At 56.8% G+C, this 24945-nt stretch overlaps 4 protein-coding genes across 15 annotated transcripts in view; 2 read left to right on the top strand and 2 right to left on the bottom strand.

Annotated features, from left to right (window-relative positions):
- Window positions 1-977: 977 nt before the first annotated feature.
- On the top strand, window positions 978-9619 carry LOC116799472 (cytosolic purine 5'-nucleotidase-like). 7 transcript variants are annotated; one of them, XM_032712647.1, is made up of 18 exons: window positions 978-1073; window positions 1554-1627; window positions 1716-1833; window positions 1903-1998; window positions 2084-2175; window positions 2264-2321; window positions 2441-2534; window positions 2647-2700; window positions 2801-2884; window positions 3022-3063; window positions 3153-3260; window positions 3421-3487; window positions 3560-3730; window positions 3907-3958; window positions 4046-4106; window positions 4226-4402; window positions 4550-4651; window positions 4740-8545. In XM_032712647.1, exons 1-18 carry the CDS (start codon window positions 985-987, stop codon window positions 4785-4787), a joined length of 1587 nt encoding a protein of 528 aa, XP_032568538.1. In that variant the 5' UTR covers window positions 978-984; the 3' UTR covers window positions 4788-8545. The 7 variants fall into 7 exon arrangements, with proteins under 7 accessions (XP_032568538.1, XP_032568536.1, XP_032568535.1 ...); XM_032712645.1 differs by having other exon boundaries at window positions 980-1073; window positions 2441-2501; window positions 4509-4651; XM_032712644.1 differs by having other exon boundaries at window positions 980-1073; window positions 4509-4651.
- CKAP2L (cytoskeleton associated protein 2 like) lies at window positions 6248-14394 on the bottom strand. 2 transcript variants are annotated; one of them, XM_032712643.1, is made up of 9 exons: window positions 14292-14394; window positions 13271-13337; window positions 11892-11958; window positions 9559-10667; window positions 8937-9129; window positions 7561-7716; window positions 7204-7264; window positions 6747-6894; window positions 6248-6655 (listed from the first exon to the last, which is right to left on the bottom strand). In XM_032712643.1, the coding sequence occupies exons 1-9, from the start codon at window positions 14362-14364 to the stop codon at window positions 6412-6414; spliced, it is 2118 nt and encodes a 705-aa protein (XP_032568534.1). In that variant the 5' UTR covers window positions 14365-14394; the 3' UTR covers window positions 6248-6411. The 2 variants fall into 2 exon arrangements, with proteins under 2 accessions (XP_032568534.1, XP_032568533.1); XM_032712642.1 differs by lacking the exon at window positions 14292-14394 and adding an exon at window positions 13435-13572.
- Window positions 14395-15144: 750 nt separating this feature from the next.
- IL1B (interleukin 1 beta) lies at window positions 15145-17908 on the bottom strand. 2 transcript variants are annotated; one of them, XM_032712453.1, is made up of 7 exons: window positions 17628-17908; window positions 16673-16844; window positions 16539-16587; window positions 16272-16461; window positions 15995-16165; window positions 15740-15885; window positions 15145-15653 (listed from the first exon to the last, which is right to left on the bottom strand). In XM_032712453.1, exons 2-7 carry the CDS (start codon window positions 16711-16713, stop codon window positions 15441-15443), a joined length of 810 nt encoding a protein of 269 aa, XP_032568344.1. In that variant the 5' UTR covers window positions 16714-16844; window positions 17628-17908; the 3' UTR covers window positions 15145-15440. The 2 variants fall into 2 exon arrangements, with proteins under 2 accessions (XP_032568344.1, XP_032568343.1); XM_032712452.1 differs by having other exon boundaries at window positions 16673-17908.
- A 79-nt stretch (window positions 17909-17987) lies between these two features.
- OGDH (oxoglutarate dehydrogenase) overlaps window positions 17988-24945 on the top strand; it is a 32616-nt gene continuing 25658 nt past the window's right edge. For 3 of the 4 annotated variants that reach the window (XM_032712449.1, XM_032712450.1, XM_032712448.1), the window contains exons 1-2: window positions 17988-18090; window positions 21546-21794. In XM_032712449.1, the coding sequence (XP_032568340.1) occupies window positions 21573-21794 (222 nt within the window). In that variant the 5' untranslated portion in view covers window positions 17988-18090; window positions 21546-21572. The remainder of the gene's footprint in view (window positions 18091-21545; window positions 21795-24945) is intronic. The other variant, XM_032712451.1, reaches the window with a different exon arrangement.

The raw sequence follows: 24945 nt of genomic DNA, 5'->3' as shown, positions 1-24945 counted from the left end.
GGAGTGAGGGTGCTGGGGTGGCTGCTGCCTCGTGGCCCTGCCTACCTTGGCCTCATGCCCCGGGGAGCGAACTGGAAACGATGATAAGAGCCCCACGTGCCCTCTGTGTCATGGGATGGGCTGTAAACAGCCTCGCGGAGGGGGGTAGTTATCGGGGCCCAACACCTGGGGCAGCTCCTGTCCCTGTTATCAGCCCCATGGTGTGCATGTGCCCCCTCCTCAGCCCGGGGCAACAACTGCTCCAATGCCTTCCTCCACGTGCCCGGGGGTGCTCCCTCCTGCCTGGGTCAAGGCCGGTCCCGGGGACCCGCGTCAGCAGCCCCGGCGTGTCGCAAGAAGTGGGGGGAAAGGGCGGGGGATGCTGAGGGATGGGGATGGGTCCGTGGGGGACGCATGTGGGGTTCGGGAGGTACCTTATGTGCTGCGTGGGGACGTGAGCCACGAAGCCCCGCGAACCGGGGGTCGTTTTGTCCAAGGGGACGTGGGTGTTCCCTCCTGTCCCGACCCCCCGGTGTGAGGCCGGGGCGCCCCTCGCGCCGGCCCCGCTCCCGCCCTCTGACGGGGCCGCGGCGTCCATCGGGGCGGCAGCGGGGCCGGTCCCTGACCCCGGTTAATGATTCGCCACCGGTCGCTCCCCTCTGCCAGCGGCGTCTCTGAGCAAACACTGGCCCGGGGCTCCGAGAGCTGCGGGCCGGGGGGGCGGCGGGGGCAGCGCTGGGGGACACTGCTGGGGAGGGGGAGCCCCTTTTAAGGGGCGCGGGGGGCACTGCCCTGTGTGCGGGGGCGCGCGTGGGGAGGTGTCACTGCCCCAGGGAGGGTGCATGGCAGAGTCACTGCCCCATTTTGGGTCACCACTCCGGGGTGCCCCGGGTTCGTCCCGGCTGTGCTGCCCGGGGGGGGCCGGGCCGAGGGCCGGGCCGGGGCGGTCCCGCGGGGCCCCCTTAAAGCGGCGGCGGCCGCGGGCGGTGGCCGGAGGCGGTGGCGATGGGCAGCGAGGGGGAGCGAGGCCCGGCGGCGGCCCCGAGCCCGGGGCAGGGCGACCCGCGGGCGCTGCGGAGGGACTGCCAGCACCGGTGGGCGGGGGGGGGCTGGGGGAGCGAGGGGCTGTGGGTGCAGCAGGACTTGAGAGAGAGTTGGGAGGGGACAGGTGGGGAGGGCACATGGTGGGGGGGAGGCAAGACCCAAGGGAAGGGCACCGGGGTTCAGGTACGGGAGAGGAATCTTGGGGGGAGTCAGAAAGGGAGCGGAGCCCCTGGGGGTCACCCTACGTAGACATATCAGGTGTGGGGGCAGACCAAAAGAGGGCCCCACAGTCCCCCCTCCCACGCATCCCCCTTCCCGCCCCCCCAGCTCCATTTCCATCTCAAAAGCCCATTTTTCTGCTCCAATAACTCACTATGGGGCCCTTGAGCTGGGACAGGCACACGACCCTCACAGAGCACTGACCAGGGACCGGGATGGGGAAGCACATTCCCATCCCCTCTTTTGTGCCACCCCCAGCCCTAAACACCCCCCCTTCCCCATAACTCCTCCCCCCACCCGATTACCCCCAGGATCTTCGTCAACCGGAGCCTGGCGCTGGAGAAGATCAAGTGCTTTGGCTTTGACATGGACTACACCTTGGCCAGTGCGTTTTTGGGGAACCTAAGACAGGGTGAGGCAGTGGTGGGACCCCCCCACAAGGCCCTGTCCACATCCCTTCTGACTCCCTACAGTGTACAAGTCCCCCGACTATGAGGAGCTGGCTTTTGCCCTGTTGGTGGAGCACCTTGTTGCCATTGGGTACCCCCCCGAGATCCTCGCCTACAAGTATGACCCCACGTTCCCCACTCGGTGAGTTTGGGGAGGGGGTCCCGGGGAAGGCGGGTGAGATCCCTACCCACTGACAGTTGTGTGTTGCAGGGGGCTGGTGTTCGATGCCCTGTATGGGAACCTGTTGAAGGTGGATTCCCATGGGAACCTGCTAGTCTGTGCCCATGGCTTCCGCTTCCTCAAGGGGTGAGTTTGGAAATTCCCCGCCTCAGGGGCAGGGGGGAGCAGGGGGACCCTTGGAGTGGTGTGCAGCTCCATGCTCCCTCCCCAGAGCCGAAATCCTCCACTATTACCCCAATAAGTTTATCCAGCGGGATGACATGAAGCGCTTCCACATCCTCAACACCCTCTTCAACCTCACCGGTGAGTGACGACCCGTCTCCCTCACACCCCCACCACCTTGGGGTGCTGTCCTGTCCTGCACCCCCTCTCACGTATCCCTCCCACACAGAGGCCCACCTCTATGCCTGTCTTGTGGACTTCTTCACCAACTGCTCCAGATACGTAAAGTAAGAGGGAGGTGATGGGTGGGGGCTTGCTGGTGGATCAGATGACAGGGGGTAATCTTGCAGAGGAGCTTCACTCGGCAGTGCAGTCCCTTCACCCCCACCATTGCTGATTGTTGCAGCTGCGATACCGGCTACAAGCACGGGAACCTCTTCATGTCCTTCCGCAGCATGTTCCAGGATGTGCGCGAGGCCATGGACCATGTCCACCTCTCTGTGGGTGCAGTGGGCAGGGGTCCGGTGGGAGGGGGGTTATGGGAGTGCTGGAGATTCCCCACAAACACCCTGGGAGGTTTTGGCCAGCCCCCTCCCTTCATCCACTCTGCAGGGTTGCCTGAAGGAGAAGACGCTGGAGAACCTGGAGAAATATGTGGTGAAAGACGTATGTGCAGACCCTCATGGACCCCTCACTACCCTGCTCCCCTTTGCCAGTTCCCCTTGGTCCCCCCAAGCCCACTCCATGCTGATTTGCCCCTCACCAGCCCCGTGTGCCACTGCTGCTGAGCCGCATGAAGGAGGTGGGGAAGGTCTTCCTGGCCACCAACAGTGACTATACATACACGGATGTGAGTAAGGGGTGTCCATGTGCTCCCCCTGCCAGGTCCAGCTTGCCCTTGATGGGGGTGGCAGAGGGGAGGGTGTCAAAGCGCAATCAGTGTCTGCCTTCCCTGGGGATGGGTGACAGTGCCGGATGTCCTTGCAGGCCATCATGTCCTACCTGTTTGACTTCAGAGATGGGGATAAGGTGAGTCTGTCCCCAGTGTGGGCAGCGTAGGGGGCTCAGGGTGCCATCAGCAACCTCTTGCTGACCCCCCTCCTCCCTGGCATCCACAGGCGGACACCCCGCAGCGCCCCTGGAGGTCTTATTTTGACCTGATTGTGGTGGACACCCGCAAGCCCCTCTTCTTCGCTGAGGGCACCGTCCTGCGCCAAGTCGACACGGTGGGGACCCCTCCCCTGTTGTGGGGCCAGTTGGTGCAGTGGGCACTATTTGAGCACTATGGGGGCTCCTGTGGGCAGAGCAGGGTAGATTCACCATTGTGTGGGCACCAAGTGGACGCAGATAACGGTGTTCCTATCCCAGAGTCCTCTTGTCCCGTAGGACACAGGGAAGCTGCGCATTGGGACGTACACCGGCCCCCTCCAGCACTGCGCCGTCTACTCTGGCGGTAAGTGCCAGGCCAGGCTCCAGTCAGGGGGGGACATGCCCATGCCCCCGCCCTGACCCTTGGCTGTCACAGGCTCCTCAGATGTGGTGTGTGACCTCCTGGGCGTGAAAGGCAAAGACATCCTTTACATGGGGGACCACATCTTCGGGGACATCCTCAAGTCTAAGAAGCGGCAGGGTTGGCGCACCTTCCTGGTGGTGCCTGAGCTGGCCCGTGAGCTGCAGGTCTGGACAGAGAAGAGCGGTGAGCAATGCCTGGCTGGGGACATGGACCCTGCCCTGCTGGCGGACGTGGCCTGGAGCCTCCTATGCCTCTCGATGGCAAAACCACCCCAGCGGGCTGTGCCCTGACCCTCTGGGTCAGTCATGCTGGGCAGTGGGGGATGTTCCCGCACTGAGCCAGCCACATTGACCTTGCAGAGCTGTTTGAGGAGCTGCGGAGCCTCGATCTCTTCCTGGCTGAGCTGTACCAGTGAGTGGGTGAGGGGAGTAGGGAGGGGTGGGAACACCTGTGGGGGACCTCCCAGGTGAACCTCCAGCCGGATCTGTCCCGTTCCAGGCACTTGGACAGTGGCAGCAGCGAGCGCCCAGACATTAGCTCCATCAAGCGTCGGATCCAGGTGACACTCAGGACACCATCCCAGCTGGCACACAACTCAGCCCCACCCCCCGCCAACAACTTCCCCCTTGGGCACCCCGGGGGGCACTGGGTGCCCTGACTGTCTTGCTGCGCCCCCAGAAAGTGACACATGAGATGGACATGTGCTATGGGAAGATGGGCAGCCTCTTCCGCTGCGGCTCACGCCAGACGCTCTTCGCCAACCAGTTGATGCGCTACGCAGACCTCTATGCCGCCTCCTTCATCAACTTCCTCTACTACCCCTTCAGCTACCTCTTCCGGGCACCCCCTGTCCTGGTATGCAGCCCTCAACCCCCCCTGCTCACCCACTGTGCCTCAGTTTCCCTCTCTACCTGAGGGGGGCATGGGGCTGATGGAAGCATTGGGTGGGCACCCAAACCAGCCTGTGCTAGACTCTCTCAGGGAGCCTTGTCCACCCTGCAGATGGCACATGAGTCAACAGTGGAGCACACTCGTCTGGACTCGGGGGAGGTTGGCACAGCCCTGCCCCCCTGGCTGGCCCGGCATAGCCACCCTGGCCAGCAGGTGGGTGGCAGGGAACAGAGAGGCAGAAGGACATGGGTGTCCTGCCACGCTGATGCCCATGGGGTCCTGAGCCCTCTCACTGTCTCAGGTCCCCCAAGACTCCAGCGGGGAGGAGGATGATGATGGAGAAGCCTGAGCCCACCCCAGCACCAATGGCTGCTGCTCTGGCAGGTGCCAGCCCCACAGGAGGGCATTTGGTGGCCCTGGACCACTTGCACTGCCGGACCGAAGCCACCCATGGTCAGCTGCCACCTTTGATGGCCACAGGATGATTGGTGGCCCTGACCATGGCCCCCATCACACCTGTCCTTAGGCTGTGGGGCCCTTCTCTCGACTGTGCCTGGAGCCAGGAGAGGGCCCCCCCCCAATTCTGCTGGCTGCCCTGTGCCCCCACTTTAACTAACATCCTTCCTGCCAGCTCAGTGGCAGCCTGGGGCCACCCAATGCCAGGGTGAGCGGGTAGTGTTGCTGTTCCGGTATCACTGGAGGCCCGCTGTGCCAGTCAGGGCCCCTGCAGCTCCTGTCCCTCCAGCCTCTCCACTGTGGCCCCGGGTGGAGCAGGGGGAGGCTCCGGAGGTAGCTGCTCTGTAGGAACTCCCTTCACCTGCTGTTCCCCTCTTCTGTTTGCTACCCTTTTCTATTTATAAAAGATACTCAAACTCCTGGCACCACAGAGACATAAAATTGGCTGTTTTAAAGGAAAACTGCTTTGTCCCTGCACCTGGGAGGTGGGGGCAAAGGGCAATTCCCAGCAGCTGGGACAAGCGCAAGCCCCTGGGCAGAAGGTGGCAGCCCCGGGTCACCTCTCCTCTGCAGAGGAGGGAGCTAGGCCAGCAGTGCTCCCCAGAGTGGAGCCAAGCCCCATGCCAGAACTCCAGGACACTGCTCCAAGACTTCTTCCGGCATTCAGGACTCAGTAGAGATGCTGAGCCAAGAGCGGGGATGGGTGTGTCGGGAGGGAAAGAGGAGGCAAAAGCGTGGGATGGGGTCAGGACCACTGCTTACTGGGGTTGGGCAGGTGACAGTGGGGCTCCCCCCATCCTCTACAGCAGCTGTACGGTCACTGCTTGCAGCAGGGACCCCTTGCCCACCCCAGAGCCAACCTCTCGCCTGGTACCTTGTGCTACTGCCTGCTCCAGCTGCAAGGACAGCACCAGAGGGGCCCCAAGTGCATGTACAGGGCTCATCTGCACTCACTAGCCCATCCTGGACCCCAACCAGAGCCAGGAGTTTGGGGGCCTGGCCTGCTGCACCCCAAGGTCCTCTGCACCACTCTGGGTGCTGCTGTCAGCCTGCACAGAAGCTGCTGGAGCGTTGCAGGTCTTCCAGCCCCTCAGGCAGAGCTAGTACTTCTGCCCATGCCTCTGGACCTTGGTCTGCACGTGCCTCTCAGCAGGGACATCCAGATGCTGTCCAGGTATGGCACAAGGCAGCTCCAGAGCAAATCCTTTGGGACATCACTTCCAAAACACTGAGAGCTGCTTGGAATGTTGCAGTCTGGCTGATACCATCCTACAGCAGGAAAATTAAGCAGAGGAGCTGAGGACAGTCCTGGGGGACGCAGTCTTCTACATTGCTCACTAGGCCACACACATCTCTACTGCAAGTCTTTAATATATTTAAAACAGCACTTAGATATTTCAAACAAGCTTATTCTGTGCCACCCCCCCACGCTTACACCCGAGGGGCAGCAAAAGAAGCCAGTGGAGTGTGTGCAAGGCAGCACAGGGGGCAGGTGGACTGGCTCTACCAAGAACCCCTTAGCAGCTCTCAGGGGTGTATGAACTCAAACCCTCCAGCCTCGTCACCTCTGGCAAAGCCTTGTTTTTCTGGAAGATGAACTGAGTCTCCTCTTCAGCATCCAGGATTTCACTGAGGGATGACACCACAGGGTCATGGTCCTTCAGCATCTCTGGGTAGTGGCTCCCAGCCCGCTCAACCCGCAGCGAGCGCCGCACGGGCGTCAGGAATTTCAATTCCGGGCCTTTCGGGAACTCCCTTCCTCTGTGGAGAGGACAAGAGCCTTGGGTAAACCCTGTGGAGGAGCACTGGCATGGAGGGTGCATGTTGCCAGGACCAGGGGGTTCAGCCTTACCTGGATGCAGATGTGACCCGTAACTTGACTGAGAGAGGTAGGGAGGTCAGGGGCCTCCCCACTGGGCCTGGAGTCGATGCTACGGGCTCCCTCTCACCTGGACAAGGTGTTGTAGGCTCCCAAGGAATGGGTTGCTCAGCCTTTTCCCCTGGCAAGATAGGAAAAGGGCAATGCAGTTGCAGAGAGTGCCAGCTGGGGAGGAATTACACTGTGGTGTTTCGGACAAAGGCCTGGCTGTGGAAGTGTGCCGGGGCCAGGACCCTCCCCAGCCCTGGCAGAGGAACATTGCCCCATTATTGGGATCAGGATTCCAGACTTTCAAAACACTCAATCTCCATCAAAGTCAAGAGGGACATGGGGTGCTGGGACAGACTGCAGAACGTGCTGTTTCCCAGATGGCAGCAGCAGGGAGCCTCGGCTTGCCCACACTCCAGACGGCTCCCCATGTTCAAGTTACCTTCTGATGTATGGCCTGCAGCCTTCAAAATATCAAGAACATCCCTGAGCTCCTGGAGTGGCTGCAGGAAAAGCAGAACATGGGTCAGGGCAGGTCTGGTATGGCAATAGAGACCAGAGTTATAGCTGAATAGGAGGAAAGGCTTTTGCTGCATCACAACAGCAGTGTGATATGTCAGCACCCAGCACAGCTGGGCAGGTGCCCACCCTGCCCATGGAACAGGACCAGCATCTCTAAAGGGCTTTTTCACCACTAATTAGTGCTGCTAAGCTCATCCCAAAATCCAGCCCCCGGGATCTCAAGGAAGCCCACCCATTCTGAGGCAGGGACCATAGGGAGCTGGTGAGCCCCACGCACCTGAGCGCCTGCGCAGACTGCTGCTCTGTACAGTCCCATCACATCAAAGGGGCCACTCCGGGCCAGCAGCTTTGCTTGGCAGATCCAGAATTTGGCAAATTTCTCTGCCTGGGGCACAACAGACAGCACTTTTGATAGCTCCTCTGCATGGACACCCTGCAAGGAGAAGGGCAAGGACCTGGTAAAAGGTGCCCACTGCGAGGACAAGGGTATGCACTGGGGAGCTCTCAGTACCTGACCGTGCTTCCAGCACCCTTCAGGAGAAAGAAGGTCTCAGGAGTCTGGGTTTACAAGTCTCCTACATAACAACGGGCAGATAAAAGCTGTCCTGCCTCTATCTTCCCCTTGGATAAATGAGTCTAGTACTCCAAAGAGCTGTCAAAGGATAGACTCCAGTGCTGGCATTATTGGAGCCACTAAATCCTGGAGCAGAGCTAGCAGTCAGTGTTCCCAGCAACAGTCCCCCACCAGAGCCGTACCTCAGACTGTGACACCAACAGGGATCTACCTCAAGTTCGTTCAATCAGCCCGGGTTTCTGTTGCAGATATTGCTTTTGCAGACTGCACTGCCAGTTTCCAGAACACCGTCAGTTACACATGTGAGTCCCACACTGCTTTTGGCTGGGGTAGTTAATTTCCTTCCCAGCGGCTGGTATGAGGCTGTGTTTGGGATTTGTGCTGAACACAGTGAGGATAAAGATGTTTTTGTTATTGCTGAGCAGGACTTACACAGAGCCAAGGCCTTTTCTGTTTCTCATACTGCCTCGCTGGGGAGCTCGGGGTGCGTGGGAGATTGGGAAGAGACAGCTGGGACAGGTGACCCAAACTAACCAAAGGGATATGCTCAGTATATAAAGTGGAGGGACATTTGGAGTGATGTTGTCTGTCTTCCCAAGTCCCCATTATGTGTGACGGGGCCCTGCTCTCCTGGAGGTGGCTGAATCTGCCCATGGGAAGAAGGGAATAAATTCCTTGTTTCGCTTTGCTTGTGTGCACGGCTTTCACTTTCCCTGTTAAACTGTCTTAATCCACAAGTTCTGTAACTTTTACCCTTCCGATTCTCTTTCTGATCCCACTGGTGGGGGAATGAGTGAGTGGCTGCGAGGGGCTTGGCTGCTGGCTGGGGTTAAACCAAAACAGTCCCTTTTGATGGGGTACCTCTCCATTTTCCCTGTCAGTGTAGCTCACCATGTGCCTTTGACCTACCCATAACTCCATGAGGACTTTTATCTTCCCTACCCATGTTTACCTTCCCAAGCAAACTGAATGCTTGCTTGCTCCCAACCCCTCTGTGTTGTGAAGGTACGTGGTCTGCATCCCCTGGGATGCTCCAGGGAAGGAGGAGCCTGTTCAAGCAGCCTCTTTCCCATTCCCACCTCCTCAACAAAGTTCAGGCACTCAGTTAATATGTTGTTGATCTTCACCAGGCAGCACTGCTCTGGATTCTCTTGCTTCTCTTTCGCCTTGACCTTTCTGCAGGGCGGCTTCACTGCCTGCTTCTGAAGCAGCGTCATCGGCGGCCGCTTGTATTTCTTGCCTTTCGATGCCAACCACTCCTCCAGCTGTTTCCTGTCCAAGGACCAAAGTATCACCTTGGTTACCACCCCAGCAGGCAGCCAGCTCTTGCCAAGATACTGTTTTTTTCTACAGAATCCCCTGTTAGCTGACTTCAGCTGCTCAGGAAGAACTGGTACATTTATCCCAAAAACACATCTGAGCTCTAGGCTGGGAAAGGAAAACCCTCACAAGTGTAAGCCTTGAGGCTAAAACAGAATGGCCACACACTCTCCTCCCACTCACTGAATTGGTGGGAGAGGAACTCAGGGCCCCACCCAGCATCTTTCCCAACTCTCTTTTCCAGGGCAGCAACCTCCCAACAAGCCTTCACTGATAGAGACTTCAGACCCCATTTTCAGCAGGATGGTGCTGGCTCACCCAGTTAAACCCTTATACTCTGCTGTTCCCTGGAAGACCCAGGTGACCAACGCTGCCACTTACTTACGATCCGCAGCTGATGGGATCCTGGGAACACGCCCATACTGCACGATTGCCTTCGGCAGCTCCAGTTCAAGCCGATCTTTCCTACTCCTCAAATTACCCTCAAGTGCATGAGTTTTGGAGCAGTGTGTGCTGGGAGGCTGGTTTGCATGGTCTATCCCTCGGGATGCTGCTGTGTGTCTGGGACACACCACGTTCATGTCCTTCCTGTCCGTCCCCCCTTTAATCATGGGCCTTGGCCGTGGTATGGTGCCATCTTGGTTCAGGCTGGATTTCAGGTTTGTTGTCCCCTGAGGCCTGCCTGAGGCCAGAGGCTTAGTGGGAGAACTTCTCATTGGGGGAGGTCGGAATTGGTGCTTAAAAACTCCCACTGGAGCTGTGCCAGGTGGCTTTCCCACAGGTTGCCTCACTGTAGTAGTTTTTTCCTGGTTTGTCCCTGTTTTTTTATGTAGCAAATTAGCAGAAGCAGGAAGGTACGTAGGGGGCTGCAATGGCTGAGTTCTGACACTTGTTTTTTGAGACACGCTCTTTGAGCCTGGCAGGATTTTCCTGAATTTATCTGGAACTGGGTCTTTCTTAGCCTGGCGGTTATTAATTTTGTCCTCTGGGCCCACAACGGGCCTTGACATTACAGCTGAGCTTTGCTCGTAAGCTAAGACTCTCTTCTTCCCAAGACTGCTTTCATCAAATTGGAAATCTCTGTTTAGCTCTGGGAGTGCAGAGGCTCGTGGGCTGAGGTTTTCCTTGTGACAGACCAGCCCATCCTGCAGCTCCTCATTCAGGGACCAAGGCGCTCCAGGAGGGGAGTGGTCACTTCCCACACAAAGTGCTGCAGCGGTGACAGTGTCCTGTGCAGACTTCTGCGTCCTTTCCGGATTTAGGTGACCAGAGCCTGGAGGTGGGAGCCTGCCTCTGGCCTGTGCAGAAGCAGGAAGCTTTGTACTCTTCCCTGGCTGCACTGGATGCACCCCCACTGCTCTCTGGGATGTGTTTGAAGGCTTCTGCTGACTAGCGTGGCCAGTGTGCTGTGCGGATTTGGCACTAAGTTTGCCATCCTCCTGAGCACTCTTCATCACATTTCTGAGAACATCCTTCTTGTTCCTGTCAACCTGGAGAGACAAAGCAGCCCTCAGCTCCAAGGAGAGCTCAGCTTGGTCAGACCCTGAGAGCTGGCCCAGGGGGGCAGCCATGCAAAGGCCTGTGGTGACAAAGCAGTTGTCAACAGAACAGTAACACAGCACCCACCAGGACATGGGCAAAGGATCGGTCTTCCAAATTGAAACTCCTAACTAAACTAAACTAAGCTCCTCTGAAAAAATAAGTAGTTGACTCGTTGCCAGCTATTTAGCAATCTGTTGAGTGTCCTCATTTGGAGTCAGGAACTCATGACCCTGACTTGGGGATGTGGTTTGCAAAGAAAGCTACTGACCCAAATTGCAGCAAGGATGAAAAATTATTATGACTAAAGCCCACTCTCTTGTGACCCTATAAATAGAGGTCCTGAGTGAGACCCTTTGAGCCCTCCTGGACTGCAGTGGGCTATGACCACTATCTCCCTCTGAATGGGGCCTCTCAGAGCCAGCAAACTCTCACATTTACTACACCTGGAGGATCAGCGAACGAGGATGATGGAGCCTCTCCTCAAGGCTCAACCCCCCACCCACCGAGAAGATGCAAAGGCGGTGACGTGAGTCCTTCACTGAATTTGAGGGGAATTTTTCACAGGTACCTTGTACAGACTCTTTAGGCCTGTGTGCATGTGAGTGTGAATATGCTACAGCAAATGTACCATGAAGGTGGATCTCCTTGGTTCTTAAGTACTTTAGATTTGTAAGTCAATCAGGCCTGTGACTTACTGTTGTGCTACAGTAAATTCTATATGAATCCTTTGCTAAATTGTTTAACTTAACCTATTGATTAAGTGCTGTTAGAACATGTAGACCTAAACTGTAGGTCAGGTCCTGGCCTCAGATTAGCAAGGAGGTCTGCTTTGAAACTTGTGACTCAACAGATGGGTCTTCCTTATTCCTTTTTATCTTACCCTTTCCCATCCTTACCCTTCCCTCCTCCGGCCCAACCCCCAAGCTCAAGATAGATAATTTTTAGGTTGGTTTTGTTTTAGATTGATTGATTTTACGTTTAACCATCCAGTAAGTAGTAGATGAACCTTGCCAATGAACTTTTTTGTGCTTTCACTTTTATATTAAACTTGCTTTTGCCAATACCTTTGACGGTGTTTCTTTAAGCAACCCTAAAACACTCATTTGCAACAGGCGACTCTGTTCTGCCCAGACTCACATCAAGCATGAAAGACTCAAAAGCTTTCTACTTACATGCTTGAGTTTAGAAACTGGTTCTAAGTGTGGATTCAGGTCATTTGTCCGGTCCTTTAAAAAGGGTCTGTAAGAGTAAAAAAAGTTATCAGGTTATTTAACAAGTTATTGGGTTATTTAACAACTGATCGGGTTATTTATCAGCCATTGCAGAAAGGCTCAAATATCTAACCCACTGCTGGTTGTTTCAGACATGGGAGCTTAGGAGAAGCTTTCAGAAATCAAAAACCTGTCAAGGAAGTACCACATTCTGTAATTCTTTTTCTTTTGTGAAGCAATAGGAAAGCAACACAGATCATTAACATCCAAGGTTGTCGCAGAACTTCCACAGACAACAAAAGTAATCAAAATGGTTCATGCAGGCTAGGGTCTGGCAGGCAAGGGGTTTGGAGGCTCCTGACTTGTCCTGTGTAACACAGACAAGCTGAGGTCATGCTGCTGCCACGCTGCAGGTCACAGTGGTGCCTTGGAGCATCCCAGCCAGGGCTCACTGCAGCATGGCCAACCCATGAGCCCCACAACTGCCCGGATACCGGCAGCAAAGCAGGAAGGTGGGACAGCAGCCTACTGTCAGCTACCACAGTCCCATCCTCCTCCCCCTCCTCCTCCTGGAATTGGAGCCCTCTGACAGCAGCCAGCTATGGAGTTCTCCCACTCCTCAGCTCCGGGGCAAGCAGCTCAGCCCTCAGGGAAGGTTAATGCCTGTGCAGGTATTTTTCTGTAAGAAAAGAGCCTGGATAGTGAGGTGATCATCCCAGTTCTACACAAGTGCTATACTATGTCATAAAGAAAGGTCCTGAATCTTCTCTCCTCATTTCTATTACATTAGCGGTGTTTCCCAGAGCCTGGCACCAGGGATCTGTTTTCTCTTTCTGCTCTCTGATCCTGCTTCTCCCCCTATTTTCCTGTCATGTGCACTGAAAATGCCCCTTCCTGATATTAACCTATCCCAAAGGCCACTAGAAGCTGCCATTAAAAACCAGTGTGAGATTCCAACCACCCCTTCCTTGAGACCCAATTCTGAAGCTGAGTCATTGGCAGCAAGGTCTGTTCCGCCAGAGCCAGGAGCTGAGATGAGAAGGTTTCACAGAGACTCATAAAATACCCAGAAGAGATTCTGTCAACCATCGGGAAATGCCAGCACTCAAGCTGTTCTTTTGATCCTGCTGCCAGTAACTACAGAGCAGTGCTGGGGTGCTGTGGGGGCAGAACCCAGACAGCAGGGCCCTGGTAGGAGCTGGTTCTCTATGCAGGTGAGAGAAAGCAGACACTGGCCAGTGGGGAAAAGTCACTTATAACTCAGAGAATCACTGAGCGATTTGGGCCGGAAGGGACTTTTACAGATCATCTAGTCCAAGCCCATCATCCTCTTGACTTACTTTGCACTCGGGCATTTCAGCCTTTCCTTCGCTGCTCGGCAGTTCGGCAGCTGGCTCCTCCGCTGCTCTGCAGAGAGATGACAGGAGATGTGCATGCAGCACTGCCTCAGTCCGTGGAGAAGGAGTACCCACGACAAACGATTTCTGTTACCCTCACACACTACCTTGCACTCCTCTGCCTGGGGAGCCTGGCAATGCTGTGCCCTGAAATTCCAATGCACACGATATTGCCCAGAGGCTCATTGGCACTTAAGCTCCCTGACCCTCACAGCGTGGTGCTGCTCAACACCTCAGCTGTGCCAGGCTCATGACCCCCTTGCAGCTGTGTATCCTGCAGGGCCTGCACCCAGTGGTGGCCAAGACCTCTTCTAAGACAGGCAACAGGGAAAAATGAAGAGTATCGCAGCAGGGGCACAGAGGATACCTCTGACATCCCCAGTATGGCTGCGGCACTGGGGCAAGAGTCCAGCATCGCCCTGTCCCCAGGGCCCCCACATTCCTAACACTGTCCCACCCTCCCCCCCCATGTGTCCTGGGCTCCGAGGGCATCTCCAGCACCCCCAGCCCTTTGCCCTGAAAGGCTTCCACAAAGCCCAAAAAGCATCGCGGCCCCCCGACAAAACCCCAGCCCTCCCATACTGCCCTCCTCCCAGACCGCGTCCCTGGGCCCGTTTCGTGGGGTACCCCCCACGAGTTGCCGCACCCTCACCCCCTCTGACCACCCCAACCTCCTTCCCAAGGCCCCAGCAGCCCCTCAGGCCGCCCCTGTCCCTCTACCAACAGTACCCACTGGCCTGTCTCTGGCCGCCCCCAGCCCAGCACCCTCCGCACTCCCATCCCACGGCACTCGCGGCCACCCTGCAGGGTCCCCGCGGAGTGTCCCCGTCCCAGAGGGTCCCCAGGTCGCAGGACCCCAGAGCTCCGCTCCCCGTCACCTCCACAGGGCCCCGCACAGGGAGCGCCCGCAGCCCCCAGCCTCGGGACCCCTCGAACCCGGCCCCGGGACCCCCCGGCCCCTCACCGGCCGCCCCCGCGCGCTCCATCCCGGGCGCTGCGACCACCGACACTTCCACCAACCGCCGCGCCGCGTCCATTGGCCACCGCTTTCTTCAAACCGACCAATAGAGAGAGTGAGCCGGCGGCTGGCGGCGGGGCCGGCAGATAGAAGAGCTGTGATTGGCTGGAGGCGGGCAGGGGGCCAGGACAACGGCCCTCTTTGGCGGCCGAGCCCCCGCGGGCGGGGCCCTGCGATGACACAGGGGGACGCACTGCGACATGTCGTGACACACTGTGCCAGGCCACAACATGCCACGCCACGATATGTGAAGCCGTGCCACGTCTGGCCACGCTACGCTATGCAACGCCATGCAATGCCACGCAATGTCGTGCCATGCCATGCCGTGCTGTGTGATGGCATCACATGATATGGCATGGTGTGGTGTGAAATTGTGTGACGCGGCACACCATACCATACTACGTGATGACATACCATGCCATGTAATGCCACGCCATGCCATGCCATGCCTCTTGCTGTCCTGCTGCACTGTGGCCCACTGTGCCATGCCTTAGCGGTGAGCCAGGGTAGTGGCAGCAGCTGGAGCAGAAGTGACAGCCCTAGGTGGCTGCCAGGATTTGTGTGTGACTTCCACCGGTCGGATGCCCACCCGAGTTACTCCCCAGCTGTGTGGTGGGCATGGGGACAAGGAGGTGGAGGATCCTGCATGGGTCTGGCCAAATCAGGGTGGTCCCTGGGCTGTGGGGTTGCCCCCTACCCCCTGGGCTTTCACTCAGGCTTGGAGAGTGCCCAAAAGCAGCCAAAGCAGTAGGATTTTCCCGTCTGTAACCCCCGTGAGAGCAATGAGCTGAGCAATTCAGCCCTGGAAAACCTTTTATTTCCACTTCCATCTCTACAAACACCGGCGTTCCAGATAACAATAAAACACATACAAGTTAAAAGCAGCAATAAATAAGGGAGCACAATAAATAAATATAAAAGCACTGGCCAGACACAATAGGTAAATAAATAAGGATTGGGGTGTCTTGAGCCCATGGGGCCCAGAGCGACTATTTCATCTGAAGTAGATGGTGAGAGGGGTCCCATCCCAGGGGGTTGTACTCAGTACATACAGCCTGAAAACCGGTGACTGCCGGTTGGGTTGGTGCGAGGTCTTCAGCGCCCGCTCAGCTCGTAGGTAGCAATGTTCACTTGGTCAGGAGCATTGGTGATACCCACAGGCTGGCGGGGCTGCAGGGATGTGCAGACGAACCAGCCAGGGAAGGCAGCGGACTCGAAGCGGGTAGTCCCCTCGGCTGGGCTGTCCAGACGGTAGAAGATGAAGCGGGTCAGCTCCACGGTCTCAATATCCCTCCTGACATCAGCTTCCTACAGCCGGTGGGGTGAAACAGGGGTCAGAGTGGAATGGAGCCCCCAGCCCCACGAAGGATGGACTGGCAGGACCCCACGCTCACCTCCAGCTGCAGCACGGGCTTGGCGCCACTCATCACACATGACATATAGAGCTGGTAGCCCTTGATACCCAAGGCCACAGGCACCCGCCCAGCCCCTGGGCTGCCCTGTGATGACCGGGGACGGTACAGAGCGATGTTGAGCTTCACTGCAGAGAGAAGGGACGGGTTAAGGGGTGGTTCCAGTGCTGTTGGGTGGCTCCCACGTGGTCCTGGGGTGAGGGGCAGGGACATTGGGATGGGATTGTGTCCCCTCACCTTTCCGTCCAGCAGAGGGTCCCTGCAGGTGCAGGGCCACCAGCTGGGTTGGCGACTCCAGCACAAAACACTTGTGGTCAATGTCCAGGATGTCAAAGGACTGGGAGCGGGTGTAGCGGAAGACGGGTGCCCCAGCATAACTGCCCGTTACGTGCTGGAAGGAGATGGGCTCTGTGGGGAGGGAGACAGTCAGGGGAATGCTGATGCTTCCAGGTTCAAGAGCATTCCCCAAGAGCATCCCCCGGCTGGGGCGACACCCCTGACATTACCCCCATACCGAAAAGATCATCCAAGAAGCTGCCAAGGTCACTGTCAGCAAAGTCCTTGTGCGCTGGCTGCTTTAGGAGCTTGGTCACAGCAACCACCAGGACAGCAGCCCGGCGAAAGGTCCTGGCAGGGTGTCCCTTGGTCACTGTCACTTGGATGCCCACCCTGGGTGCTGTCACCTCCAAGTCCAGTCGGGGTTTCTGGGGAGAAAAGGGAAGGGTGAGTGCCAGGCTTCCCCACCACACAGATCTCACTACTCCCACTGCCCCAGTGTTACCTTCTGCGGGCAGAGGCAGTCGGGGCCATAAAACATCTCCTCATTTAGGCTGAAAGGCAAAGGGAGATGGTGAAGTCAGGGCCACCAGTGCAGGATCATGTCCCCAAAGTCCTCTCTGGCACGGCCATGCTTACCTGCTATTCTCCAGTGTGTCCAAATCAGGGACGAATGCCATGGCCGCCACCGACTGCAGAGTCCTGGGCAGAGACTTGACAGTACCTGGGAAGTGTTATGGCACTTGGCTTCGGGCTCCTGCCTGCCCCGCTCTCTGAGCCCGGCTCTAGCGTGGCCGGTTTTCAAGAGCCTCTGGAAGGAAGCGCCGTCAGAACGGGATTTCCAGCTGTCGCAATGCCTGGTTTTGCCCAGTTCCTCCTTCTAGACTGGTAGAGCTGTGGGGGTTGGCTGCCCCCAGCAGTGCATTGGGGAGGCTGAGTGTGGGGCAGAGCAGGGGATGCTCCAGGATTGGAGTGTGGGGCAGAGTGAGGGGATACTTTGGAGCTGGGGTGTGGGGCAGAGCATGAGGATGCTCCAAGGCCAGTGTGTGGGGCAGAGGGCAGAGAGGATGTTTGGGATCGAGGTGTGGGACCAGTGACCGTGTGCCAGCCACAGCCCCAGTCCCCGCCCAGCAGGGTTGTGATGACACCCACCCTTGCCAGGGCCGCGACCTGCAGCCGCCCCAGAAAGGGCTGTGGCGCAAATGCTGCCACTCCACCATTTCCCCACGGCTTCCTCCTTCGCTGCGCAGACCCAAGCACTGCAGCCAGCTGTGCTCCCTCTGTCCCCTCTCCTGTGTGTCCCCACTGCCCTAACACCAGAGGGCACAGGGCCCTGCTGTCCCCTGGTCCCTTGTGTCCACCCATGCCACCTTTGGGACACGGCCATCAGGGACGTGGTCTTTGGGGACACTCCTCATCTCCACGTCCATCCGGCATGCCGGAGGTTGCGCCACACTGGCAGGGCCGGGGATGTGCGTGGCCAGGCTTGCATGACTGTGGGCTGCCAGGGTGTTTTCCTGGCACCTGTTTCACTTCCCCGAAGTGCCACCCTGCCCCTGCCCCTGGGCTCAGGACCAGTGACACCATGACTCACCGGCAGGAAACTGCCAGAACCCCAGAGCTACCCCGGCACCTCCTTTGACCCTCTGAGCCCCCACTGGCTGTCACCCACGCTGGGATATCCCCAAAGGCCTGAGGTCTCCCAGGGCAAGGGGAACTCCACGCCACGGTGGAGGTCCTCAGGCCATGACAGGGGCACCCAGGCCATGGTTGGGATCCTCAAGGCGCGGTGAGGGTTGCGGGTCACGGCAGGTGTCCCAGGCTGTACTGAGGGGCCCTCGGCCATGGGGACTGTCCACGGGCGACGCCGGTGCCCCACCCCCATCCCAGGGGTCACCTCGCGCGCCGGGCGGCGCAGGCGCATTGGGACGAGGCGGAGGGGCGTGGCCAGGGCGGGGGGTGGGGCGACGCTGTGACGCACGGGCGGGGCGGGGTGGGACCGGTGGTCGGGGCCGCTGTCACAGCTGGGGCTGCGAGCGGGGCGGACGAACGCGCCGGTGGGTCCTGCGGCGGGGCCGGGCGGCGGGGCCAGGCGGTGGGGGCCGGGCGGCGGGGGCCGGGGCTGGAGCGGGGCGGGGGGCGCGCGGGGCGGAGGGGCCGCGCCCGTGTGTCCTTGGCGGTGCCGCCCGGGCGCCTGCTGGGGGGGGCACTGCCCCGAGACGGACAGCCTGACGCCCAATGGGAAGGCGGCTCGGCGGCTCGCGCCGCTCCTATAGGCGGCGAGGAGCGGGTGATGATTGGCGGGCGTGGGGTGGGGGCGGGCCCAGACGGTGGCGACGGGCGGTGATTGGCGGGCGCGGGGCGGGGGCGGGGTTACCGCCCTCGCGGGGCGGGGCGGGGGTCGCGCGGCCCCTTCCCGCGCCCGCCGCACGCGGGGCCCCCGCGGGGCCGCTTCGTCTCGCCCGCCCGGCCCCCACCGCTCCGCCCGTCCGAGCCCGCGGGGCCTCCTGGGGCCGCCTGGGGACTCTGGTGGGCCGGGGTCGGCCGTGCAGCCTCCGCATAGGGTACGCGCCGGCCCCCGCCCGCCCCAAGGCCCTTGGCTACCGCGGGCCCGAAGGTGCCCGCTGCTGGAGCAGCTGTGGCTGCAGCCTTTAGCCCTGGACCTCCGGCCTCCTGGAAAGCGGAATTTGTGCTGGTTTTAACCCAAAAAGTATTCCCTAGTCCCAAGCCTTTCCCAACTATCCCTCGTCTGTGCTGGCCTCCCCATCCCTGCTGCTGGGGGTCAAATTTAGCACCTTAATCTGCTTATTGGCGTGCTCTGGGCCGTCATCTGTTATGGGTATTCCTGGGATTTGACCTTTTGGTGAGGTTTGGGCTGAGGCTGGCTGCCCTCCTGCACCTTCCTCAGCCGTCACTCCGTGGGTGACCTTTGTATTCCTGGGTGACCCTGATATCCCATATCTCAGATTTTTGGTTTTTTGCCCCTTCCTTCTGGTTATCGTGCTCTGTTTTGATCCACCTCAGAATCATCTCTGCTCTGAGCTTGCCCTGTCTCCCGCTGGGCTCCCAGCCAGCATTTCCTGCAAGAGGCCCTCAAATAGCATCTGGTTTCGCTCATTTTGGGTCAAATGCCGCCCTGGCATTAACTTCCCTGTTTTCCAGAGAGGTCACAGAATGCTGCTGTGGCAGCACCGAAGCTGGACGCTAAACTGGAGTCTCTGCTGCTGCTTCCATCCTAAAGCTTTTTCTGTGCTGTGTGCGTGCCAGTCCTCTGGCACCTGATTCAGTTGGCTCTCTGAAATATCACGGAATCATGGAATGCTTTGAGTGGGAAGGGACCTTAAAAGACCATCCAGTTCCACCCCTCTGCCATGGGCAGGGACACCTTCCACTAGACCAGCTTGCTCCAAGCCCTGTCGAACCTGGCCTTGGACACTGCCAGGGATGGGGCAGCCACAGCTTCTCTGCGCAACCTGTGCCAGGGCCTCCCCACCCTCACAGGAAAGAATTCCTTCCCAGTATCCCACCTAACCCTGCCCTCTGGCAGTGGGACGCCATTCCCCCTTGTCCTGTCACTCCAGGCTCTTGTCCAAAGTCTCTCTGCGGCTCCCTTGGAGCCCCTTTAGGCACTAGAAGGGGCTCTAAGGTCTCCCTAGAGTCTTCTCTTCTCCTGGTTGGACACCATCAACTTTCTGAGTCTTTCAAATACCCGTGTGTGTTTTGCTGTATAAATCTGAGGGAGGGTGATCTGAGAGAACTCCCAGTGGTGCTGCACTTGCTGTCCCACACCTACCAGCCTTTCTTGGCAGGGTGGAAAGGATGAGTGATTCCCTTTTTCCCTTGTGTAAATCTGTCAAATGCTGGCTGAATTCGAGTGATACTGTGTCTTTCTTATACTCTTTGAACTTGTCTTCCTCTTGCTCTTTGAACAAAAACCGTGTGGTTTGTGATGGGAAGTGTAGCCACTGCCACGCCGAGCAGCCAGGACTAGATTCAGCCAAGCAAACCTGGAAGGCTGGCTGACAAAATGCTGGCCGTGAAGGTGTGTTGTTTTCTTCAGTCCCTTGTGAAACTTCATTTTAATCTGGTGAATGCGTGATAACTACTTTGACATTGGGCTGCTGCTTGTTAAACTGGTCAGGAATACTGGAAACCAGCCAGCTGGGTCACCTCCAGCCCCGGGTCCTGCCTCTTGAGGGAGGAGCTGAGTGGAAAGGGCAGCTCCAAGAAGAGCTGCTCCAGATGCCTGCACTTCTCTCAAGATGATCCTGCTCCAACGCTTTCTTTTGGGCTGCAGTGGTTGGTCAGATGTGTGTAACCCCATGGCTGACCCTGTGGCCAACCCCCTGGCTAACCCCAAGCTTCCCTGTCCATGCCCCACCAAGAGCTGCAAAGTGGGACCTTTGAGAGGTTCCGCACTTGCTCCACATCACTTTTTTGGATTGTCTGGGTCTTTCAGCTTCATTGACATTCTTGGGTCTGGGCTTTTGAGAAGAAGCAGTCTGTCCTGGAGCCCACTTCCTAAGTGCTTTGCACCACTGTACCCCTGTTTTGCAAGAGGTCTTCCCTGTAAATGGTTTCTTTCCAACTTTATCCTGATGCATTTCACAACAAACCATCAAGAAAACCTCAGCCAAGAAGAGTGGTCACAGAAATTGAAGCCCAGATCTTGTACCTGGGAGGGAGAGTGATGGAAGAAGCTCCCCTGCTGGATGATGAGGTTGTCCCCCTGTGAAATGTGCTGCCCTGGAGACACACACCCCAGGAGGCTCCAGCAGATGTGAAGGAAAATGTGATGTTCAGTGTTAAAATCCAGCTGATAACACATACTTTTGCAGCACCTTTCAGTACTTAAAGGTGCTTTTCTTTAAACTCCTACAACTTCCATCTGCCCGGGAGGTTGAAAGGCCAAAGTGTCCCACTCGTACTGGATTCGGAGTTACAGAGGATTTTCCTGTTTAAAACAAATGTAAAGAGGATTCTCAGAGGAAGAATTAAAAAACCAAAAGAAACCCAAGGATATTTTACGGATTTATTTTTGGAAAAGGGGTAGATAATGCTGGATGGAGCTGAAGAGGGAAGTGCTGGGGGAACCGATACCTTACGTTGTTAATATGGGTTAGGTTAATATGTTTCACCCCAGACATCCGTTGTTTTGTACGAAGATGCTGAAATCAGGAGATGTGGATGGCTTTGATATGCAGTGGCTTGCTCGAGGCTGGAGTTGGGTAGCCGCCAAGCAAATCTGCTTCTCACTGTCACAACAGGGGAGGTGACAGTGCCATGCTGCCAGGGGTGGGGGAGGCAGACCCAGCCGTGCTGAGCGTCCCGATCAAAAGCTGTGTTTCTGAGCCATCAGGGACCCGGCCGTGGGACGGTTGGATGGATTAATCCGAACTAAAACCATCCTAAGCTCAGTTGTCCGTGCTTGGAGTGGAGGGGGGTAGTCTCTGCTAAGTGCTCTTCTACAGTAATTCCTAACTCACTTTTCTGTTCTCTCTCTGCCCAACAGGAACTTGTGTGAGGCAACGGGACAAATATGCTTAACTTAAGGACTTGTGCGGCAAAGCTGAGGCCCTTGGCGGCCTCACAGACTGTAAAGACAATTTCCCAACACAAACCGGCAGCACCCAGGACGTTCCAACAGCTCAGGTGCTACAGTGCACCGGTGGCTGCCGAGCCATTTCTGAGTGGGACTAGTTCAAACTATGTGGAGGAAATGTATTATGCTTGGCTGGAAAATCCCAAAAGTGTACATAAGGTAAGGAGCAACCTTGCCAGGATGTCACTTTTGCTTCTCTGTGTGTCTGAGCAGCGGTGCAGGTAAGTGCCTGCCTCCCGAGGAGGATGGAATTCAGCCATAGGGGCCAGATGATTGTGGACAGTCCTTCTGCCTCGCTTTGCCCCAAAGAAACGGCAGTGATTCCTTGAGCAAGAGCCAAGAGGAGCTTTTCTGTTCGAGAGGGAACACCGTGGGCTTGGGACACGGGCAGCATCCTGGATCACAAGCGGATACAAGGAATGGCTTCTCCTGGGAATCCACCCAAAATAAGCTCCTGAAGCTGTGTTTTTTCCATCTCTGATGGCTCATGAGAGGGTTTATTCCAGAGTGGAGAATACGGAAGCGGGGCAGGGAGGGTGTTCTCCACATCCTGACTGGTTTCCTTTTTGCGTCAGGCACGGGTGGTGTTCAAGTATTGGGGCAGATGTGCTGTAGCTAAGCTTGACTTTGAGCTGGTGCGTAAAGCCAGACCTGTGATCTACAGCCTGGGGAGGAGGACAGGGTCTGGTGGCCAGAGGGATTCCCACAGCTGCTCCTGAACTTAAAACTGGGAAAAAAACCCCAGCCGTGGGCATTATGTACAGAGGCCTGTCCTGATCTGAATCCGTAAAGCTTCTCCAGCAAGACTGAGCTCATCAGGTGAGGGCTCAGCTGGGAAGAGGGGTTCTGAAACCTGACAGCGTTGTTCCCCATCCCCAGTGTGTCACAAGGAAGATGTTCCTCCAGTGACTAAGTCTCAGCATTACCCAGGGGATTTTTTTGGGTTGTTTTGAACATGTCCTGGTGTGGAACAAGGATTTTCTTTCTTCAGTAGCACATGAGCCATGTGCAGACCAGGATACAATGAGTGACTGAGCAGTAGGGTATAAGGAGTCCCACGCTCCAGCACTTGCGGCAGCATTGATTTGTTTTCAATGGCACTGATCTCACCTTCAGCATGCAGGTGCTGAAAAGGTCTTAAGGTAGGATCGAAGCTGGATTTTCACAAAAGATGTTGACTTTAGGCTTCTTTGGAGGCAAATGGGTGGCTGAGCCAAACAGTAAAGACTCAGAAATCACAAAACATCTTCATTTGGGTTGTTGTGCCCTTTGCCAAATAGTGACTTGAAAGCTGCCCAAGCACATGGTATAACCCCTCCTTCAGAGGTGGGATATTGAGTTAAAAGCCACGAACTTAAATGCTGTAGCCTGATTTAAAAACGAGTGAGGGTAACACCGCCTTGTCCCAGTGACAGGCACAATCGTGTCTTTGTCGAAGAGTCCTCATGGTGTGATACTAACACTTTGATTCCAGACCCATGCTCAAAAGTCACTCTGAGCAGAGTAAACATCAGGACTGACTGGGGCAGCTGGCTGGGAAGGGAGTTCGGGTCCCAAGGCCAGACCTCTGGTTTGCTTCTGGTCTTGTAAATGTGGCTGATTATCCTTGTCAGCCCATCTGTAGGTAGGCAGGGCATGCACACGCGGTTGAAGAAGTTGGAGGAGAATTTAAATTGGAAGGAGCCTCTGCCCCAGCATCCAGCTTGGAAGTGGCCTCTATATTGCGGGTTACATCCAGCTTCATGTCTAGGCCAGGTCGCTCTGGGCCTCGTGCAGTCAGGTTTTGAGTCCCTACAAGGGTGGTGCTCTCACCACCTCTCCAGGCCCCAGTCCAGTGTTTATGGTGAAGAATTTGCAATTGTTTGATTTCCGGGTGACTGATCCCTGGAAAATCAATGTCCCTAGAATTACTTCCAGCGTAGTACTATACTTCCAGAGCAGTGCAGGAATTGATATAGGATTTTTTTCTCCAGCATGTCTGGAACTGGTTTGGCATCAGGAAAATCAACATGTAAAATAAAATGCCAGGAAGCAAACTTGAGAACTGTGATGGAAAAAGCAAGTCTTAGGGACTTTTTTTCCATCAAAGGAAACCAAGCTGGAGTCCTGCTTGGCAGAAAGGGATTGGAGCAGGGAGATGAGACTAGATGATCTTTTGAGTGTCCCTTCCTACCTAAACCATTCTGTGGTCCTATGAAATCCAGCTCCAGTCCCAAAACTTCTGGTGGGGTTGATACCTGAGTTGGTGTGGACTTTGTTGTTGCTTCCTGGTACACTTGACCTCCTTCTGGACTTGTCTCTTGGGTGGACCCCACCTCATTCCAGTGACCCCTTTACCAAGGTCCCTTCCCAGCTCCTCTCTGTACTCCTTTGTCCTCTCTGCACTTTTTCATGGCTCCTCCATCCTTGCTGGGTTGCTAAGCTGCTGGGCTTGGGCTGGGCTTGTCTCTGGTTTTGCTCGCTCACAGTCCCTATCAACCGGTGTCCCCTCTGGGGAGGCATGTGCCACCCCGTTCCCTGATAAGTGTTGGCCTCCGTCCTGCCAGATGGAGGGGCAGATCCCGGGGTGGAGCTCTCGGAAGGAGCCAGGCTGTCACAGGGACCCGACTGAGGCTTATCTGTCCTTGCACAGAGCAAAGACCAGCTTCTGCTTGCCATGCTGCATCCTGCTGGGGAGGGACACCTTCATCTGGGAAGAGCTGGGGTGTCTTTGCTGTTGTCACCAAAAACTTCTGAGGCTTTCAGCGGACATGATGGTCCCAGCAGAGCATGGTGAATCCACTTCCTCTGTGCAGACACCAGGGGTTTAAACTGCAGAACAAGCTTCAGTGCTTGTTTAAAACAGGGAAGGTAAAAAATAAGATTATTTTAGGAGGTTTTCTGTGTGCAGTCCTTCAACTCCGGTTTCCAAGTCTGATGAGTAGAGTTGGATTATAGTAACAGTAGAATAATAAAAATATGAGCAGGGCTGGAGAAAGGATGTGAGGACACAGGAGATGGGTGCTGGTGGGCTGCCACAGGGTCAGTGCTGCCTGCTCCTGGACTGTGTCCCCAGGGAGTGGGGATACCCTCCTTCTGCCCCCCATTTGGCCAGCTTGGGTTCTTGGCACAGCCTGCACCATCTCCCTGGTACCCTGAGCAACGTCATGGGTGCTTCAGGAGAGACAGCCAGAGAGCTGTGACTGCAGGTGGGTGGTACCTGCATACACCTGGGGCAGGTTCAGCCTCCCTAAGCAGCAGCCCCAAAGTTTGGGTTGAACCATGGGAAAGGAACACAGCTCTCTCCATAGGTCTGTACATCAAATGGGCC

The sequence above is a fragment of the Chiroxiphia lanceolata genome, chromosome 28, assembly GCF_009829145.1.
Source record: "Chiroxiphia lanceolata isolate bChiLan1 chromosome 28, bChiLan1.pri, whole genome shotgun sequence".
Taxonomy (NCBI): domain Eukaryota; kingdom Metazoa; phylum Chordata; class Aves; order Passeriformes; family Pipridae; genus Chiroxiphia; species Chiroxiphia lanceolata.
This window is presented reverse-complemented; position numbering and strand designations above follow the sequence as displayed.